Genomic DNA, 21706 nt, shown 5'->3' on the forward strand with positions numbered 1-21706 from the left:
GCGAATAAATCGAAAACTATTAATTTTATCAAAAAAATGTATAGAAGATTTTTTACTTAAAATTAATGTTTTTATCAACTTTTGCGGTCAAAATATAATAATAAATTTCAACCCCCGAGAAGGGGTGGCAACCACCCCAAGGTAAAAGCGCCTTTTGGCATCATGTAGATTTTTATCCTTGGACTATACACTACTTATTCTCAAATTTTTAAGCAAATCGATCCATTCTGTAAAAATTGCGAGGTGAAAAGCTTCGGTTCCTGGACTATTTTTATACTTTTCGCACAATTTATTTCGAGGATTTTAATAATAAATTTCGCTTTCAAGGTAATATATTTTTCATCAATAATTGTATATTTTTTTAAATAAAAGTTTTCATCGGGTCATTTCGTCGGTTGATAATTATTGGTTTCTAGGTTTATAAATTGACAAACAAAACAGAAGTCAAACAAAAAAACCCAAGTGTTATTTTCTATTCAAAAGAATGTTATTGGTTCGCCTGGTGATTTTTGTTTTGATGTACATTAATTTTACAAGCGCAGGTAGATATCATAGCATGTAATCAGCCCTATTCTGTAACTTTTAACAAATCGAATAGAAATGACCAAGTCGAATCGTAATTACCCAAAATCGGAATGTTTGATATCTATCGCGTCATTTTTGTGTTTGGATCGGTATTCTGTAACTCATATCGTAATCGGAATCTCTGACTTCTATTTCACGCGGTTCTGAGGAGGTGGCAGCCGCGCAGTAACCAGCGAAATTGTGTTCTGTGACTTACTTGAGATATGACACCGTTGCCATTTCCTCAATGTTTTCATACTTTCTTCATACTATCCTCAAAGTTTTGAGAAGTAAATAAAATATTCGTGTAAATACTGGATGCAAAAAGCTTAAAAGAGGATAAATGGTTTTAAATTAAAGTTAATTAAAATTGATATAAAAAAGAAGATAAACTGATAAATAAAAAAGATAAGTGAAGATAAGAAGTATAAATGCTTTTAAATCAAAGATATTTAAATTGATGTTATTAATTCATTATTATTAATAAATTATTTAAAATTGATATTACTAATAATATGCAATCTTTAAGATTCGATTTCAGTTGAAATAACTGCTAAACAACTTTTCCCAAAAATGGCATCTTTTCTATAATTTGTTCAGGCTATGAGCGTTGACTGATAAATATACAAGTATACTGGTATAATATTTATTTATCAAGCTATTCTTGTGCATTATACCATTGATTGCAATTGTACAAGAAATATACGAACAAAATATGGCAACAATGTGAATGGGAAACATTCAGACGCCAAGTAGCAAATAAATAAGGTTAGGTCCAATTATTCATACTCGTACAACATGTCTAAATGAAATATATATAGTTCTCTAAACAAATAACACCACAGACTAAAAATTAAGCAGCTAAAAAAAGGTACAAATACTATAAATAATTATAAATAAGTAGTATGTAATTAATTATTTTTATATATAAAATATAAACGTCAAAACAAAACAAAATGCGCTTGCGTCAACCACAATTCCGATAATCGGAATCTCATCTCGACAGGGTAAATGCTGTCGAAGTGATTTCTATTCACATTACGATTGTAGAGATTCCGAAGTAGTTATGGAATACGGATTTGGACTATTTCTATTCGACTTGGTCACTTCTATTCGATTTTACTGACTTCTATCATCGAAATGAGTTACAGAATAGGTATGCTTGTCTTAGCAAATTTCTACGTGAAGAGGTATTTATGAAGCTCAATTGATATAATAATAATATGTAAGCACTACTAGTCTAGTAGGCGCATGACTTGATGTACTATTTTTTCCATTTCCTTTTGTCAGTTGCTTTTCTTTCCAATTTCATTACGTTAAGTCGTTTCATATCTTGTTTAACTGCATTGCTCCATATTGACTTCGGTCTTAACCTTCCGATGACCAACCTTTTTTTGTTACACGGATGACCAACTTAACTAAAACTTGACCAACTAAAAAAATTAAGTTGTTTTAAGAAAAAAATAATGTATTCGTAGTTTTAATGTTAGTATTGTATCAATCATGCATTTTTCAACTCCGCCTGTGGTGACAAATGGGTGGATCGAGTAGCTCAGGAGTCACCACTGCCGGTACTCAGTCCGGATCAAGGAAGAAGGTTGGGCAGTGGGCTGACAACCCACTCCCGGAAAAAACACACTGTTACGAAATCTGAACATTTGCCCCGGAATACAGGACAAAACTTTCTGAAACGACTCAAGCTACGAAATATGGACTATGCATTTGGAAACTGGAATGTGAGGACGCCAAATAGACCAGAAGCTCAAACCGCACTTCTCCAAGAACTAAAAAGGTATAATCTTATGATTACTGCTCTTCAGGGACAATATGGCTGGGAAAAGGTGTCAGGGACACTAAAACTCACACAATTCTATATAGTGGGAAGTAACAAGTAAGCAAAGAATGTGGAGTTGCATTTGTGGTGGATAATGATTTTAAGTCAAAAATCATAATATACTTCCAGGCAGTCAGTGAAAGGATATGCAAATTGAGAATTTGCACCCACTTCTTCAATCTAACAATGATAAACATTCACTGCCCAACAGAAGGACAAGAAGAACAAGAGTAACATACAAAGGAAAGCTGCTACCAACAGCTGGAGATAGTATATGACAATTCGCCAAAAAATGACATCAAGATTATAATAGGTGATATGAATGCTAAAATATACAGGAAGCCGCAGTTCTATGGCACAATAGGAAAACACTCACTGCACAATGAAACAAGCGAGAATGGAGTCTTTGATAAATTTTGCCACCAGTAAAAACATGATTATAAGCTCCACATACTTCCCACATAAAGACATACATAAAATGACATGCATTTCACCAGATAGAATCACAACCAATCAAATTGACCATGTGCTGATAGACAAAAGGGCAGCCAGTAGTATCTTCGATGTGAGAACACGATGAAGAGCATGGTGTGGATCAGACCATCTTTTACTACAAACCTAATTTAGATGCAGAGTTAACAGGAAAAGAAACTAAAGACAACAAAGAACAAACAAACTGGACCTGCAAAAACTGACGATCCAGAAATATAAAGAGAAGTTCGAACAAGAAGTCATAAATGAGTTAAGGACGCTATAACTGCACTCCATAGAGGGCAAATGGAGTAATATCAAAAGAACAGTACTGACAGTAGCAGCGTCCACCCTGGGAAACAAGAAAACGGAGAGAAGAGAAGCATGGTTTGATGACGAGTGCAGACAAGCAATAGAGGAAAGAAATTTAACCTGGCACTGGAGTATGCGGTTAGGCAAATGCAAACTGGACGAGGAAACCTACTGACCAACCGAACGGTTCAACTGGCCGCCTATGCCGATGATATTAATATTATAAGTAGAACATCAGCAGAAGCACAGGAAACATCTCTCTCTCTCTCTCTCTCTCTCTCTCTCTCTCTCTCTCTCTTGTCGTTTCCCCATTACTGAGGATCGTGATTTCTTCCAATATTCTCAACAATGTTTCTCCATTGGTCTCTATCTTCAGCTGCTCTAAGAGCTTCGCAGAATGAGTTTCCAGCTGAATGCTTTATTTGGTCAGACCATCTAGTTGGTGATCATCCTCTTGAGCTTCTCCACGGAACGTTTCCAGAAACAATTAATCTCTCCAAACTGTCGTCGCCTCTGCGAACCACGTGACCAAAGAATTGCAGAATTCGTTGCAGACATATTGTGGACAGCCTTTTTTTTAATATCGAGTTGGTTTAGAATGGAAACGTTTGTCCTATGAGCAGTCCAAGGTATGCGCAGCATTCTTCTCCAGCACCACATCTCAAAAACATCAATTTTTTGGCGCTCGCATGCGCGAAGAATCCAAGTCTCTGCTCCGTATAGAAATATTGAAAATACAAGGGCATTCACCAGTCTGATCTTGATATTTTGAGAGATAGATCTGTCTTTTCAAACTTTAGTTAGGCGACTCATCGCATTTTTTGCCATACCAATACGTCTCCGAACTTCTGCTTCACAGTTACCATCGTTAGTTATACTAGACCCGAGATAGATAAAGGTGTTTACTACCTGGTAGTCCTGTAACATGTTAGTCAGTTGATTATGTCGAATCTGTCAACCACCATTATTTTTGTCTTAGCTTTATTGATTTTCAGACCAACTTTATTGCTTTCGTATTCAACTCTTCGCAGAAGATCAAACATTTCTCGCTCATTTGCTACTATAAGTGTAGTGTCATCAGCAAATCTTAAATTGGAGATTTTCCTACCAGCTACTGTTACTCCACCGGCCCATCCTTCTAAAACCATCCTCATGACATGTTCACCATAAATGTTAAATAAATCAGGTGACAACACGCATCCTTGTCTAACACCTCTCTCGGTCTTGAATTGGTTTGAGAACTTTTGATCTAGTCGTACTGTCGCTATATTAGACTGGTATAGATTTTTAATAAGTGTCACCAGGTGCATTGGTGCGCCCATTTCTATTAAAATTGACCACAGATTTATCCAGCTTACACAATCAAATGCCTTTTGGTAGTCAACGAAGCATATAATCATAGGTACTTGAAATTCTCTAGACTTTTTAATGAGTTGTCTCAGGTTCAGGATTTGTTCCCTTGTACCTTTTCCCTTTACAAACCCCGCTTGTTCCTGAGGTATTTGGTAATGTAGATAGGTTTTTAATCTGTTTTTGATGATGTGCAACAATATTTTACTAGCATGTGTTATTAGTGACAGTGTGCGGTAGTTTTCACATCTGGTAGTAGTTCCTTTTTTGTATAGTGGGATATAAATTGAGGTACACCAATCAGATGGCCATTTTCCTGAATTCCAAACAGCGACACAGATGGAATGGATGATATGTAATCCTTTGTCACCTAGTAACTGTAGTATTTCACATGGTATTGAATCAATGCCTGGGGATTTATTTCTCTTTAGTGATTTAATTGCATCTTTGACTTAAGCTAGTAAAACAGTAGGTTCTCTAGGGTAGTCAGAAGGCCACTGATTTTCTGCTGATACCTCGTTATTTTTATATAGCTCGCCATAGTAGTTTCGCCATGTTTCCAATATTTCATCAATATCGGTCTTTAAATTACCTTCCTTATCTATTACGGACCACGTTTGAGGTTTATATTCTCTGGTAAGGAGTTTTATCTTCTGGAATAAGTCCCTCGGTTCATTTCGACAGCCACGTTCCTCTATCTCTCTGCATATTTGAGAGATGTAATCAGCTTTATCTTTACGGCAGGAAACAGGCCTTTACAGGAAACATACGCAGAGTTAAAAACACAAACAAAAATGCTAGGTCCGGAAATTAACACAGAAAAAAACAAAAATAATGACTCAGACGAGAAGAAATATAGTCCCACAAAACATTATACATGAATGAAGATGACATTGAAACGGTTGGAAAGTTTACATACCTGGGAGTAGAAATATATGCCGACGGATCAGAAGATGGAGAAATACGGAAGAGAATAACGCAGGCAAACAGAGCGTATTTTGCCATCTCCCATAGATTTCGGTCTAAAAGTGTCCACCGAAATAAAAAGATGAGAATCTATAAAACTTTAATTCGACCAATAAAATGCTATGGCAGTGAAGCCTGGGTCCTGAAAGAAACATCCAAAAACAAACTCGACACATTCGAAAGGAAAGTACTGAGGAGAATACTAGGACCTGTGAGGGAAAATGGAATCTTCAGAAGTCGATACAATAACGAACTTTATCAACTTTATAAGGAAGCACCCCTGTCAGACTTCATTAGAATAAAAAGATTGCAATGGGCTGGACATGTGATAAGAATGGGAGAGGATAGGCTACCAAAAAGAACACTGAATGCTAGAATGCAGGGAAAGAGACCGGTTGGAAAGCCAAGAAAGCGCTGGGAAGACACTGTAAAGAGCGACGCACAAGCCCTTTTAGGAGTCCGTGTATGGAGAAGAGCAGCCACAGACAAGCAAGATTGGAGGCAAAAATAAAGGAGGCCAAGGCTCAATTTGGGTTGTAGTGCCGTAGAAGAAGAAGTATTGTATCAATAAATGATAAATAAACATTAGTAAAACATATTTTAATTACAACTAAACAAAAACAGGAATCATCATTCTGAACATAAAACTAAAGAAATTTTAAAATATAGACTAATTTACATCGTACCCCCTCTGTGGCTCAGTGGTAAGAGCGCCTAACCTTTGGATCGAAAGTTCCGAATGGTAGTGAGTTCGGTTACAATTAGCGTCTCTTTGCAAAGACAATGACGTCGACTTTGCAAAGTAACAAGACACTTACTCAACACACACACTACACATTACACCTGACTTAGTGATAAGTTCTACAATTACGTGGCTAAAGGTTCTAGTTAACCAAGGCCAGAATCAGAGAAAAAAAAATTACATCGCCATAGGTTTAACAAACAATTTTTTTCAATACTGGAATGCTTCTTACAAACAATTCCACATAATAGACGGTATTTACTTTATATAAAATTGGAACATGGAAGGCCAAGGGAGTTCGTCTTTGATCCTACATTCAGAAAAAAATTTTTTTCGAAAAATAGGTATATTGAATTTTTTTTATTACAAAACATGAGGGTATCTAGAATGATATTTAAGTCAAATAATGAGTTTAAAATTGAAAATATTTCTGAATTTATTAAATAAAACATACATTGGGGTCAAAATTTACCCCCTTGGTTATCCGAAAGTTAATGCATAATGTGTTTACTATCTACATACAAACATACAATGTGTAAAAGCCAAATGATGAAATACATTCATTATTTTTTTGTGAATGAGCGATTTCGGAAACAAATCCCGAAACAGATCGATTTTTTTATTTTTAAATTAGAATTTTTTGACATATATGTAAAATTTTAAATGTTGTATTTTAGATTTTAACTTTCTTGTATAAATGTTTTAATTTATTAATATGAAAATGGAACGAGATCTCAAGCATACAAACATACAGTGAGGATGTTTGAGTTGGAATAAATTCATTAGGTATCTCGAAAAGGGGCGAATTTAGAGATAAATCCTGAGCCAGATCGATTTTTATTTTTAAATTATGACTTTTTGGCATATATATCATACCTGTGATATCATTCATCTGGGCGTGATGACGTAATCGATGATTTTTTTTAAATAAGAGTAGGAGTGGTGTGATAGCTCATTTAAAAGGTTTTTAATTCTCTATTCAGTAATATAAACGTTAATATAATTATTTATACAGGGTGTCCAAAAATATTTTTTAATTAAATTAATTGAGACAAAAAGAAGAATGTATGTAATTCATTTATTTCAAAATACATTAGAGTGCTGTCAGAAAACAGAAAGAAATGTTTATTTCACAAATAAACATTGTTTTTCGCTTAACTTCCATGTTAAAACTGCCACCCAACTGTCACTTAGCAGTTTGAACATTGAATTTAAGCGAGAAGTAATGTTTATTTGTGAAATAAACATTATTATTCTTGTTCTCATGATCATTTTTCAGTGCGTCACAGTTTTTCGATTTCTCTCTAATGCATTAAGTTAGATGAGACGGAAAAAGCGGTAGGTCCGTGATTAAACACAAAAATAATGCAACATTACAATGGTTATATACATAAGATGTCTATTCCTAACCTACGTTTGATTCGTTGATATTTAGAATGCGCGTTTTTTCTAGCCAATCAAATACACGTATTACGAACATTTGACGAAAACTTCGTCCATTTTGGCCATTTTTTAGAAGTGTCAAAGAGTCAAGTGACGGTTATTATTCAGGTCAGTATTTTGTGTACCTGTCATTTTGAAATTTCGAATTCGACTTCCCTTGTGTTTCACAACGTTTTTGTGCATTATTTTGTGTTTTGGTTTAGAATTTAGTTCGTTAAAAGTTGGTTTTGTATTTTGGTTTAGAATTTAGTTCGTTAGAATAAATATATTCTAATACTCCAGGTCATTATGCAAGAAAAAGATCCAAAGTAAGGAGACGTAACTCATGGCTGAAGAACCTTAGGAACTGGTTTGGATGTAATAACAATGAAATATTTAGAGCCGCGGTTTCAAAAATAAAGATCGCTCTGATGATTGCCAACTTTTGAAGCGGAGACAGCACCTAGAGAAGAAGATAAAAACACAGTTTATGGATAGTTTTGTGTCATTTTTTAATGTTTCCATATTTATAAATTTAATCAACAATATTGTTTACTTTTTAATTTTATTCCCCTTTATAAAAAATACCTACATGTTATGGTAGGGGAGCCCAAGCGGGGATTTTTGCAGTTACTCGAGCGCGTCAGATTAGCATATGGGAGAAACCTGGTAACCTGCAGATGTACCTCTACCATATATTGGCTCTTAACACAGGGGAGTTCGTTAAGGGGGGCCCGAAAAAAAAAATCTATCCTTAAAAAAACTCGAAATTGTCAGATTAAGATAAGGTAAGTTAAGTACATGCAAAAGAGTGTATATTTCAAAAATCTGACGATTTGAGCCGGGCGTAAGGAAATGGGTGAGTCCCAAAATTTCATAAGAAAAAAGCGAATATTTCGCGAAATGAATGACAGATCGAAAAACTAAAAAATACGTGCCCAATATTTTTTAAAAATCTATCGAATGATACCAAACACGACTTCCCACGGAGAGGGGTGGGGGGTAAATTTAATATTTTAAATACGAATCCCGCGATATTTCGCGAAATGAACATCAGATCGAAAAACTGTAAAATACACTTATTCAATATTTTTGAAAAATCTATCGAATGGTACTAAACACGACCCCCCATGGATGTGGGGTGGGGGGTTACTTTAAAATCTTAAATAGGAGCCCTCATTTTTTATTGCAGATTTTAATTCCTTACGTAAAAATAAGTAATTTTTATTCGAAACATTTTTTCGAAATATGGATAGATGGTGTTATAATCGGAAAAAACGATTGTTGGAAATGGAAAATTAAATTAAAAAATGGCAAGCGCCCACTAAAATGGAAAACTTTACTTAACTTTTTTTGGTTTTAGGACCTACTCTTCACAACCCAATAGGTCCCCAAAGCGCTCGAGTGACTGCACATTTAGCATACTTTGCTCCCCTACTGTGTAAAAATCAAATCTACTAAATTACTAATTAGTTTAATTCCACAAGCTTTTCACCTATGGCTAAGTACGATTCTTGCATCTGTCAGATTCGTCAATAATTACATGAAATAAGTCTCGACACACCCAATACAGTATATGACGTCATAATTAATGACGCACTGAAAAATGATCATGAGAACAAGAATTCCTGTTTTTCTGACAGCAGTATAATATATTTTAAATTAAGTAAATTGCTTACATTCTTCTTCTTGTGTAAATTAATTTATTAAAAAAAATTTTTTGTACACCCTGTATAAATAATTATGTTAATATTTACACTACTGAATTCAGAATTAAATATCCTTTCAAACGAGCTATCACACAACCCCTATTCTGATTTAAAAAAAATAATAAATTACGTCATCACGCCCAGATGAATGACGTCACAGGTATGATATATATGCCAAATGGTCATAGTTTAAAAATAAAAATCAAGATATCTCATGATTTCTCTCTATATTATCCAATTTCCGAGATAATGAATTTATTCCAACTCAAACGTCCTCACTGTATGTAGGCCCAGATATGTGGAACACATTATTGGGATTGCTCAAGCGAAATGTGGTGCGGTAAATCTCAGTTAAGTAAAAATAACATTCGCTTTCGTTTGAGTCAATTCAAAGTCACATAATTTAATTCAAAACGAATTATTTTGGACACTTTAAATATGTTTTAAATTTACTTTAAAACAAATTTTAGTTGCATCAAAAATATTTTTGTAATAAAAAATTTTACACGTTTTTTAACTGATGGGGTTAATTTATAAAGTAAATAAACGTGACCGCTAACCTCCAGCCAGACCTGCATTTTTGTATTATGAAAGAGTTAACTGGAAAATTTTTAGATTGCCTCAAATATCTACCCAAGAATGTGTAAGAGCTCTCGTGCTATATCTATATAGTTACAGAAAAAATACCGTAGACAAAAAAAATGGTATTTTAATCTATTTAACTTGCATAGCCGCTTAGCTAATCCATGTCAATTTAAAATTTATTAAACAGATTATGTTTTATACTTTTCGCACAATTTATTTCGAGGATTTTAATAATAAATTTCGCTTTCAAGATAAACATCAATAATTGTATAATATTTTTTTTAAATGAAAGTTTTCATTGGGTCATTTCATCGGTTGATAATTAGTTTATCGGTTTATAAATTGATAAACAAAACGAAAGTCAAACTAAAATAGTAACCAAGGTGTTATTTTCTATTCAACAAAATGTTTCTGGTTCGCCTGGTGATTTTTGCTTTGGTGTACATTAATTTTACAAGCGCAGGTAGGATATTATAGCATTCAGTGTCTTAATAAATCTCTACGTTAAGATTTATTTCTGAATCCCAATTGATATAATAATAATAATAATAATAATAATAATATGTAAGCACTACGAGCCTAGTAGGCACTTGGCTTGATGTACTATTCTTTTCCACTCCTTTTTGTCAGTTGCTTTTCTTTCCCATATCGTTACGTTAAGTCTTCTCACATTTTCTTTAACTCCGTTGCTTCAACTTCGGTCTTCCTCTTCGCCTTTTTCTTGCCAATATACTAAACAGTACCTTCTACTACCAGTAAGTCTTGATAGAGCTCAGTAAACTCGTTATTTATTCTCCATATCCATTGTCCATTTCGATTTTTCTCATCAAAGATTTTGCGCTCCCAAACTAATAAAAACTCTTGGTGATTTTAATTGTAATGTTCCATGTTTCAGAAACATACGTCACTATCGGCCTTATTGGTTCTTGTAGGTTCTTAGTTTTGTTGTTTAAGACAAATGTTTGCTTCTTAACAACCAATTGAGAGTTTATATAACGCGGTTGACCAACATAATTCTTTTCTGTATTTCCTCTTCACAGTTAGGTTCTCTCATGAATACCGTTTATAAGTACTCAAATCTTTCAACCCCATTCAAATTTATATTTTGTGTTCCCTTTGCTGCTGTCATTGTTATGTATTGTCCCCAAACCAATTGCTCATTTGTCCATTACATAGACTTCATTTTTGTTCATTTATATACAATCCTTTGGTTGCTGTCCTATCTTCGAGTTTCATGACTGTGTCATCAGTTCTATTTTGCTTCTAGCCAAGATTAACAAATCGTCCGCAAATGATAAGCACTGATGTTTTCTGTGGTAGATCAGACCACATTAATGTTTGCTTCTTGTACTTGACTATTCTTCGTCAAATGCTCAAATATTGTAGTTTCAAAGTCAAAGGACGGGAAAACTATTCATTTTTCGAGGATAAGTTGTTGAAACTAATTTAAAGTATTTAAAAATATGTATCTCCAGAAATAAAAAAAAATCTCTAGCAAAAAAATTAAGTGACTTATAATGAACAGAATGTCAGTCCCTATTTTTTCAGCAAAAAAGTGATCGTAAATAACCCCCTAATCACCACCCTAATTAAAATTTGTCATTGACCTGATTTGTTTTTCTTGATTTATGTATTGTTAATAGGTTCTAGAAGTTTGATCGGATTAAAATGATTAGTTTTTAAAAAAATTTAGTCAAAATCGAATAACGAGTTTTTGTAGTTTGGTAAAAATGCCCTTTTCTTCAGAATAGAAAGATTAGCATCAGAGATACGAAAAAATATTTCAATATAAAATTGTAGATTATTTAATTCACAAGAACCTGGTTTGCAAAAAAATTTAGTGAGCTATTGACAATTAAAACTATTAATATCATGCAAAAAACTATTAATAGTAATATCATGCAAAAACCACCTTTACCAACCCTTTCAATGCCACCTCTTTTTGTGACTGAGAACTTTACAAAGATTTAATATTAATTTCCTTATAGATCTTGTAAAACCTAGAAAATTCTTTTTTAACGAACATTCTAAGATAAAAAATAAAAAAGTTACGGTTAAAAAATCAATATATTTTTTTGAAAGTAAAAAGGAGAAATCCAATTGGATGCATAATAATGTAAGTTAGCGGTGTTTTTAGTCATTGGCCTTATTTATGTATGGATAATAGATTCTAGAAGTTTTACTGGCTTAGAATGATTAGTTTTTAAAAAACTTAAGTTTAAAGCGAATAACGATTGTTTTGAATGAAAAACTATTAATTTCATCAAAAAAATGTAAAGAACATTTTTTGCTTAGAATGAATGTATTTATTACCTTTTGCGGTCAAAATATAATAAAAAATATCCACCCCGAGTTGGGTTGGCAACCACTCCCATGGTAAAAGCGCCTGTCGGCATCATATAGATTTTGATCCATTGACTATCCACTACTTATTCTCAAATTTTCAAGCAAATTGATCCATTCTGTAAAAATTGCGAGGTGAAAAGCTGTGGTTCCTGTACTATTATGCTATGATTTATTTTGACTTTATTCACTGACCTTTGGAGAGTAAGTTAATATTCATTCTAATAAGCTTTGGACAAAGATCCATATCTTGCAATACTGTGCATAATTCCCTTCTTTTGACTCGATCGAAAGCCTGTTTAAAATCAATAAAAGAACCAATTGATATTTCGGAGTCAAATTTTTTGTTTCAATAACTGTTTGTATATTTTGAGCTGAAGAGTTTTGAATACGTTTCATACGACAGGAAGTAATGATATCGGTCTGTATGAAGACACTTCACTTGGAGGTATCTCTAGTTACGGAGTTAATTACTGACTTGAAAAAGACGAAAAAAAAATAGATCAAAAATCGTTCTTAATTCACGTGCAGTTGAGCACAAATTTTCAGCATGTTCTGGTTTGAAAATGGCAAACTCGATTCCGCTGTTAGGAATGACAAAAAAAATTTATCAGAAATCTTTAACTATTAGCATGTTTATATGCTAAAAACATGAAGGAAAATACAAAAAAAATGGGTTTTTTCGAATTCTGAAGATGTCCCATAGGGCAAATTTAAAATCTAACTCCTTCATTAAAAGAAAGAAAGAAAAATCAAACACGAAAAATAATGATTTAGAAATTTGTCAAAAATTTTCTATATAACCTAAAAATTTTTGAAAAACTAAAATATTTTCCTAGGTTAAATTTTGATCCAAAAAATCTTAACAAAATCAAAGTGTTTTTGGCCATGAAAATTGATGTACATAAATTTTTAAAAGCAAAGAATTACAAAAATTATTTTTTAAAAACACATTTTTTGCAATAGGAAACCCCTTGCATTGATGCAAAAATGAAATTGATGCAAACAGATGACTTGGGGGTTTTTGGGGTCGCTGAACAAGAATACACCATCAGAACCGACCCCCAATGCACCGGGTGCCCAAAAACCCTCCAGACTACAGAAGATAACATGTCTTAGCAGCGACCTTGGGTACTAGGCGGTGCGGGGGTCGGTTCTGATGGCGTATTCGTATTCAGCGGCCCCAAAAACTGCCTAGTGATCTATTTCATGAATTCAAGGCCGAAAACCTTCGAAACTATAGAAGATGACGTGCCTTAGCAGTGGTCGTGGACACCAGGTGCTCCAGGGTCAGTTCTGATGCCGTATTCGTATTTAGTAACCCCAAAAACACCTCGTATAATCGGATTGCATCAATGTAGTGCCGAAATCCCTCGAAACTTTAGAAGATGACGTGACCCTAGACACCAGGTGCTCCAGGTGTCGGTTATGCTTTCGAATTCGTTTTCAGCATCACCCAAAAGCCGCCCGAGTAATCTATTTGCATCAATTTAATGCAAAAAATCCTCGAAACTTCAGAAGATGACGTACCTTATGTAGCAGTGACACCGGGCGCCAGGTGCTTCGAAGGTCGGTTCTGGTGGAGTATTCGTGTTAAGTGACTCCAAAAACGTCCAAGTAGCTTGTTTGCATCAATTTAGTGCCTATAATCCTCGAGCCTCCAGATGACGTGCCTTAGCAGTGACTCTGGGCACCAGGTGATCCGGAGGTCGGTTTTGTTGGCGTAATCGTGTTCAGCGACCCCAATAACCCCCAAGTAACAAAATCTGGCCCTTAATATGCTTATTTTTACATGATTATGCACATGACCTCAAAAACCCCTCGAGTAACAGAATATGATTAACTATTTATATGGCAAATAAGCCACAATTAAATTGAAAAAAATAATTTTATTAACGTTTCGACGGCCAAATCGGGTGTCGTTGTCAAAATACAAGATACTACTAAATTAAACAAAAATGTTACTAAGTAAAAAATCCTTCTAATAATTTATTTAATCTGACTCATTTATATTTATTTATATAGCGTCGAAACGTTAATAAAATTATATTTTCAATTTAATTGTGGCTTATTTCCCATATAAATAGTTAATCATAAAAATGCCACAAGGATATAGCTTCAGAACAACAATAACAAAATATGTTTCTTAATATGCTTATTTTGCCATGTTTATTCACTTTAGGATGCATTCTATGCACATTAAAATACAATTATGCATTTCCACCCATTTTTCTATAGTAGACTTTTTCCTGACATCATACTGAACGCAATACAAAAAGTTTCAAGTGTCTAGGTGCTGTATTTAAAAATCGATTTATTCCTATGTTTTAAGTGCTAAATCTCCCGGTCTATTACCTGTTTGCACCTGGTTGCCAAGCTGTTGAGGCCGAGTGTACAACTGCACCCATGAATTTTCAAATTCATTACATGCATTGCTATGGTGTGGATTTTTTTTTCAAACATGAATAATTATTAATTTAATTAAAACTATTTGTTTGTAAGCATTTATTAACAATCAGAATTACATATTCTATGAGTTAATTTGATAACAAGTACAATAACTTATATCAACTATAGTATTGTACACTAAAATGGCGTTATGAGGTACATCACCCAGGTTTCACCTCAGTTTCAGCGAAGATCTATGGGCCATAATCTTCGCAATCTTCTGTTGTTTAGTGGCAAATGATGGTCGCAAAATTCCAAAAACTATTTGCGGCCACTTTTTGATTGATAACCTGCTATCATTGTATTATGCTATTCTTAGTGTTTCTGCACCGGGATCTTACTGCCTATTCAGACCAAGAAACCGGTGTCCGACACCGGTGTCCAGCAACCGGTGTTCAATTGCAGCAAAGCATGAGCCACTAAAATCAACCAAGCACTCAAAAGTGACTCGTCTGTAGTCGTTCATTTAAAACAAAGCTTTTCTGCACGGTGGCGGACACCGATGTCAGACACCAGTGTCCCAGTCTGACAGGGTACTTAGACTATGATATTACATCAAAATGTAATTTTTTTCTAATTTTTATCTGTTTACTTTTTGCAGGTGAATACTGTAGGACACATGCGGATCATCGGAAGATATACCCAAACCCTGCCAACTGTTCACAATTCATAATGTGTCAAGGCGCGACCGATGTTTTCATGGAGTGTCCGGCGGGTTTAATTTTCAATTGCATTACCTCAGAGTGTGACTGGCCAGCCAACGGATCCCTCCCAAATGATTGGTGCGACCCCCCTACCGCGGTTTTCGAGAAAGAACATTACTGCGATTGCTCAAAATACGTTTATTGTATGAATGGGATACCTAGTATACAAAAATGTGCAAAAAACCCTGGAATAGATGTATGTAATAGACCACAATGTAAAAAAGTTGTGGTGTAATTAAATGTACTTTTTCAACGAAAACTTTACTTTTGTTTATAAATTTGCAAAGTCTGTTCGTTCGTTCGTTTTTTATGTGCATTGTCGCCCTGCAATACTTAAAGTCGGTCCACCGATGCATTCTCATGTAGTTTTGTCTCCGGAATCCAAATATGAAAACGGTATTTAGGTATCTCGAATTATCTTCTAGCTAGATAACCGACCTCAAAGTTGAACAATCAAATTTTCTACTAAGGCATATGATCAATTCAATGTGTTGTTTATGTAGATTACGAATATCATATTGGTAGTTCGATATAGTTTTTCCATTACATCTTTGCAAAAACGGCACGATTCATTTCGTCGGCCTAATGTGAAAAATACATAAGTCCAACTGATTTTAGAGGAGCGACAAAAAACTATAACTTAACTTACATACAACAGTCTAATTCGTACCTTTGAATCGATCGCAGGCTATAGTTTAAAGAGAGAACCGGATTTATCAATTTTTGTTAAATTATTAAAAACTCGTTAAAAATTTAATACTCGTTAAAAATAACATTCTATAGTCCTGTGAATTTTTAAATAAACAAATTAAATTGGTTCCCCAATTATGGGGGAACAAAGTTCATTAGGGACGTCCTCTCAGACGAAAGACAGTGAATAATGAAGATAGTGTAATGGAAAATAATAGTTTTTAACCTAGTGCTACTTTGCCGATATAAAACCAAGAGGATATTAAATAATTCAACTTGGTCTCAGATAAGTACAATTTAGATAATATTTGGGTTTATATTGAAAAAATTGGGAATGAACGTGGTTTGTCTAGATTGCATCCTATGGCGATAGGTCACCTGTTATTCAAAACCCTGAAACTTACACATATTAAAGAGATAAAAAGCATTGGCCGTAATCGTATAAAAGTTTTGCTGTCATCACGTTTAGAAGCTAATAATCTTGTCAAAAATAAATTATTAAACGCTCAAAATTTAAGAGCTTACATTCCAAATCACTTATTGGAAGTTAAAGGGTTTGTAAGGGATGTAGACACCCAATTTGACATTAATTATCTTATGGAAAACATTGAATCTACGTCAAAAGTTTTAAATATTTATAGAACAAAGCGTAGAATCCAAAAATGGGAAAAATTGAATACGTAGATAAAAAACTATAGTTGTCACCTTTGAGGTCTACCCAACTATATAAGTTTTAATAGAGTTTATTTTCCGGTAGAACAATAATTTATTGGTAGGGTCGTTCAATGCTATAAATGTTTGAAATTCGGTCATGTGTCAAAACAATGTAAAAGTTCCTAGGAATTTTGTATTCAATGTGGGCAAACTAAAACTACTAATCATACTTGCGATAAAGCTATTGTATTGTATACATTGTAAAAGTAATGAGCATGTTACAAGATCAAAAAAGTGTCCCTTTTATGAAAAACAAAAAAAGATTAAAAGTATAATGTTCGAACAAAAGACTACTTTTTTAGGGGCAAAATATTTGTGTGAACAATCTTTTTGTGGTGTTATAAATCAAAATTATTTTTCTTTGCTTAAAAATAATGAACAAGAATTTTTTTCGCATCCAAAAATTAATAAAAATTCTGTCTCCACTCAGCTGGGTCCACAGACCAATAAATCGCGCTCTATAATATCTTCTCAATTGAACAATAATTCACATGCATCTGTAGGAAAGAAAAGGAAACCAAACTCTCCTATCATACAATATCCTATTTATAAACCTATCTTTCCCTTTACATTTGGACCTGCCCAGCCTTTACCGGCTAATCCACATAAACCCAATTATAACAAAGTTGAAAATAAAAATCAGTTGACAAAAACTGTAACAAATTTTATAATGAACCTCTTAGAACATATTCGTTCAATTGAAGATATAAAAACGTTAGACGATAAGACTATAATTAATAATGTTAGAACAGGTTTTAAATACTGTAAACAATAATATCTTCTAAGGGCTGTACAAAATATTTTAAAAATTGGTCAATGGAATGCTAGATCTATTATGTCAAACAAAAACAGTTTCATGCAATACGTAAACACTAAAAAATTGATATTCTGCTCATTAGCGAAACATGGTTTAAAAAAGATTCTCATTACAGTTTTAGTGGTTATAACCTAATAAGAAGAGATAGGAAGGAAGACCGGTTTGGTGGCGTTGCGATTCTTATCCTTAACACAGTAATCTTCAGTGAACTAAAACTAAATTATAACTTTAATTCTGATATAGAAGTTTTTGGCATCAAAACAAACTTTAAAAATATTGAACTTAATATATTATCTATATACAAACCTCCTAAATGTAAAAATACAGTATGTGATAGGGCAAATACATTTTCACAGGTCAGTGGTTCAGTAGTTAGGGCAGACCGGGGTTGGTTGTTACAGGGACAGGTTGTTACAGACGTTTTTATTACTTACGAATAGTCGTTGACTCCATAACAAGTCTGAAGAATTTCGCGCATGTCTGATCCTATAATATATCCAAACGACACAGCGGCAGTCCATCGTATAATCCCGTAGAGTGTGGTTATGTGTTTTCATGCCTTCGAATAAAATTTAATGTGCCGAAGTAAGTATTAATATCTTGGTAATACATAATGATATTAAATATTCTTGTGGCGTGTAAATGCATCAGTATATTATGTTTCTTTTTTATTATATCGTTGCTCAATAAATATAGTTTTGTTAAAGTTATTCAGCATTTTTTACAAACCATGCTTTTGGGGTTGGTTGTAACAACCAGCCCCATAACGGGGTTGGTTGTTACGTTTGTCGTCAGCATATATTTTACACTTTTTGGCTAACTCAATAGTGTTTATGTTTTATTTCAGTTCTTTAATAAGTAAAAGAAGTGTTAAGCTTTTGTTTAATTTATTTAAAATACATTCCTTAAAAATAGTTTTTGTTATATTATTCTTTTAGCCAAATCTGTAACAACCAACCCCGGTCTCCCCTATAGGTGGAGATTTCAATGCGCATCATACGATTTGTGGATCTAATTATAATGATGCAACTGGAATACAACTTATTAAAACTGCAGATGACTTAAATTTTACAGTAATTAATAATGGAGAACCTACCATTTTAACTAAACCAGATCAAAATAAATCAGCTATTGATGTTACTTTCGTTACAGCTGATCTAGTCAATAAAATTAATTGGTCTATACATACAGACACCTTGGGCTCAAATCATTTTATGATCTATATGGAAATTACCGACATTCATTTACCTGAAGAAATTATTCCTAAAATTAAATGGAATACAAGAAAGGCTAATTGGTCCATGTACGAAATTTCAGCAGAGCAATTTTTCAATAACTATTACCAAATGGAAAATACGTCGGACAAATATAATTTTTTAATTGATTGTATAAATTATGCAGCTCAACTATCAATTTCACAATATAAAGCTTATAAAAACAAAATCAGAAATTCTCCGCCGTGGTGGAATACAAATTGTGATAACATTATCACGGAAAGAAAAGAAGCACTTTCAAATTATAAGCAAAACCGTAACTTTGAAAATTACTTAAAATAGGCAATAGCTAAAGAAAGTTGGAAAAGCTGTGTCTCAAACTTAAACAGAAACACTCCTTCCTCAGCATTATGGAATCAAGCTAAAAAGATCAATAGAAAACCAATCACTAATCCAACATGTCTTAATGATACATTAGTCGACGAAATTTTTGATCAAGTTGCTTCTCCATCAGTAAAATTACTAAAAAGCTACAGCTATGCTTCAAATGAACAAAACCATTTTTTACTAGAACCGTTCAACATTACAGAATTAGAATATGCTCTTAAAAATCGGAGTAACACAAGTCCAGGTTGCGATAATATTAAATATCCCATGATACAACACCTTCCAAAAATAGCTAAACTCTTGCTATTGGAAATATTCAATGAGATGGTCAAAAATGGGAGTTTAGTTCCTCAATTTCAAGATGTCATTATTATACCAATATTGAAACAAAGTAAAAATCGCAACTTGGCACAATCATATAGACATATATCTCTTATGTCATGCCTTCTTAAAACAGTCGAACAAATGATAAAACAGAGATTGGAATGGTGGTTAGAAAAAAAAGAAATTACTTCCCAATCTTCAATTTGTACAGAAAAGGAAGAAGTACTTTAGACGCCCTTTTAACATTAGTGGTAGATATACAAAACACATTTACAGACAACAATTATTTACCTGCAATATGTATGGACATAGAGGGTGCATATGATAGAGTCTGTCTAGATATTTTAGTTGAAAAATTAGTCAAAAATTTCCAAATACCAGCCCAACTAGCAGAAACAATATATAATTTTTACTCATGTAGAAAGATATATCTCAGAGCACATAACAGTAGTCTCATAGGTCCACGATACAATAACTTGGGGCTGCCCCAAGGATCAGTATTGAGCCCTTTGTTATTTAATCTGTACACTGCTAATCTACATAATAGCCAAATTGAAAACTGCACTTTAAAGATTATACAATATGCTGACGATTTCCTTGTATACTCTTTTACAAAAAAATATGATAATTGTATACAAATATTAGGTAAAATGCACAACTTGTCAAACAATTGGTTCCAACAAAATGGATTTGAAATTTCCACAAACAAATCAAATGTTTTCATTTTCACACAACACAACTTACCAAATATTGATAAATTACAATTAAGCAATCATGATTATAGTTTCCAAACTTCTATCAAATATTTGAGGATGATACTTGACCGAAAACTAACATGGAAATCACATATTGAGTTTATGCTAAACAAATGTAATCAAGGAATAAATTTTTTAAAAGCAATTTCAAAAACGTGGTGGGGAGCAGATGTTGAAACATCATTACTTTTCTACAAAGCTTATATACGATAAATCATAGATTATGGTTGTATACTCTATGGCTCTGCATCTGATCGGGTCCTAAGCAGAATCTACGTAATACAAAATACAGTTCTGAGGATTTGTTTAGGTGCTATGTAGAAGCTTTAGAAATGCCACTGAAATATAAAAGAGAATATCTAAAAAAAAATTTATTATGAAATTACAATATAAAGATCCTTCCCTTCATATAAAAATAAGCAAATTGAATGAAGCTGATTTGACGAATAAATATTGGAAACACAAGAATTCACCTCCACTTTGTGAAGCTTTTCGCAGTGTCTCAAACTTTGATGTTAGTTCAAATCCAGACGAAATCTTAGACTTTGAAGATTTTTCTTCTTTATTACATTTGGTAAAAGTAATTATGCCAAGTTATCACGAAAATGGAGCTATCAGTCATAACATCTTAAGAAGTATCTTGGACGTTTTTTCGGAGTATATAATTATCTACACAGATGCGTCAAAGTCAACGTTTGGCACTGGATGTGCCTTTTATGTTTTATGTCCCATCAAACAATACAGAAAAAATGTATAAAATAAATAATGCTCTCTCAATATTCAGCGCTGAAGCAATTGCAATTTATGAAGCTTTATTATATTTTATGAATACAGAAAATAAGTCTACAGTAATTGTTTCTGACTCACTTTCCGTACTGACAGCTATTCAGACAATAATATTTCCAAGTCATAATTTAAACAACTATATCTTCCAAATTAAAAAATACTTTATGAAATCTATAAAAATGAAGAGCAGCGCATTTTCTATGGGTTGAAGCACACATAGGTATCACCTGTAATGAACATGTTGATTTATTAGCAAAAAAAAGCCATCACACATGGATCGTTAACCGAACATAAACCTTCTAATCCAGATATATTATGTGCAATTGTTAAAAATGAAGTTAACAAAAAATGGAGATGAGCATGGAACGAATCTAGCAAACATAGTTCCTCTCAATATGCGATGATTCAACCTAAAGTGCCTACTGAGTACTGGTTTAAAAATTATTCCGTTCCCCGCAGATATATAACTTCCATTATTAGAATAAAATTTGGGCACGCCTGTAATTCTTTTCATTTGGCGATAATTAACATTTTTTGTCTTCAAATCTGTGTCCAGACTGTCAAAAAGA

General features: G+C 33.3%; 1 protein-coding gene across 2 annotated transcripts; it reads left to right on the top strand.

The window, feature by feature from the left end:
• Positions 1 to 378: 378 nt before the first annotated feature.
• On the top strand, positions 379 to 15709 carry LOC114329325 (peritrophin-1). 2 transcript variants are annotated; one of them, XM_028278380.2, is made up of 2 exons: positions 379 to 542; positions 15348 to 15709. In XM_028278380.2, the coding sequence occupies exons 1-2, from the start codon at positions 485 to 487 to the stop codon at positions 15683 to 15685; spliced, it is 396 nt and encodes a 131-aa protein (XP_028134181.1). In that variant the 5' UTR covers positions 379 to 484; the 3' UTR covers positions 15686 to 15709. The 2 variants fall into 2 exon arrangements, with proteins under 2 accessions (XP_028134181.1, XP_028134180.1); XM_028278379.2 differs by lacking the exon at positions 379 to 542 and adding an exon at positions 10175 to 10418.
• Positions 15710 to 21706: the final 5997 nt, after the last annotated feature.

Source organism: Diabrotica virgifera, chromosome 4 (assembly GCF_917563875.1).
Source record: "Diabrotica virgifera virgifera chromosome 4, PGI_DIABVI_V3a".
In the NCBI taxonomy this organism is placed as follows: domain Eukaryota; kingdom Metazoa; phylum Arthropoda; class Insecta; order Coleoptera; family Chrysomelidae; genus Diabrotica; species Diabrotica virgifera.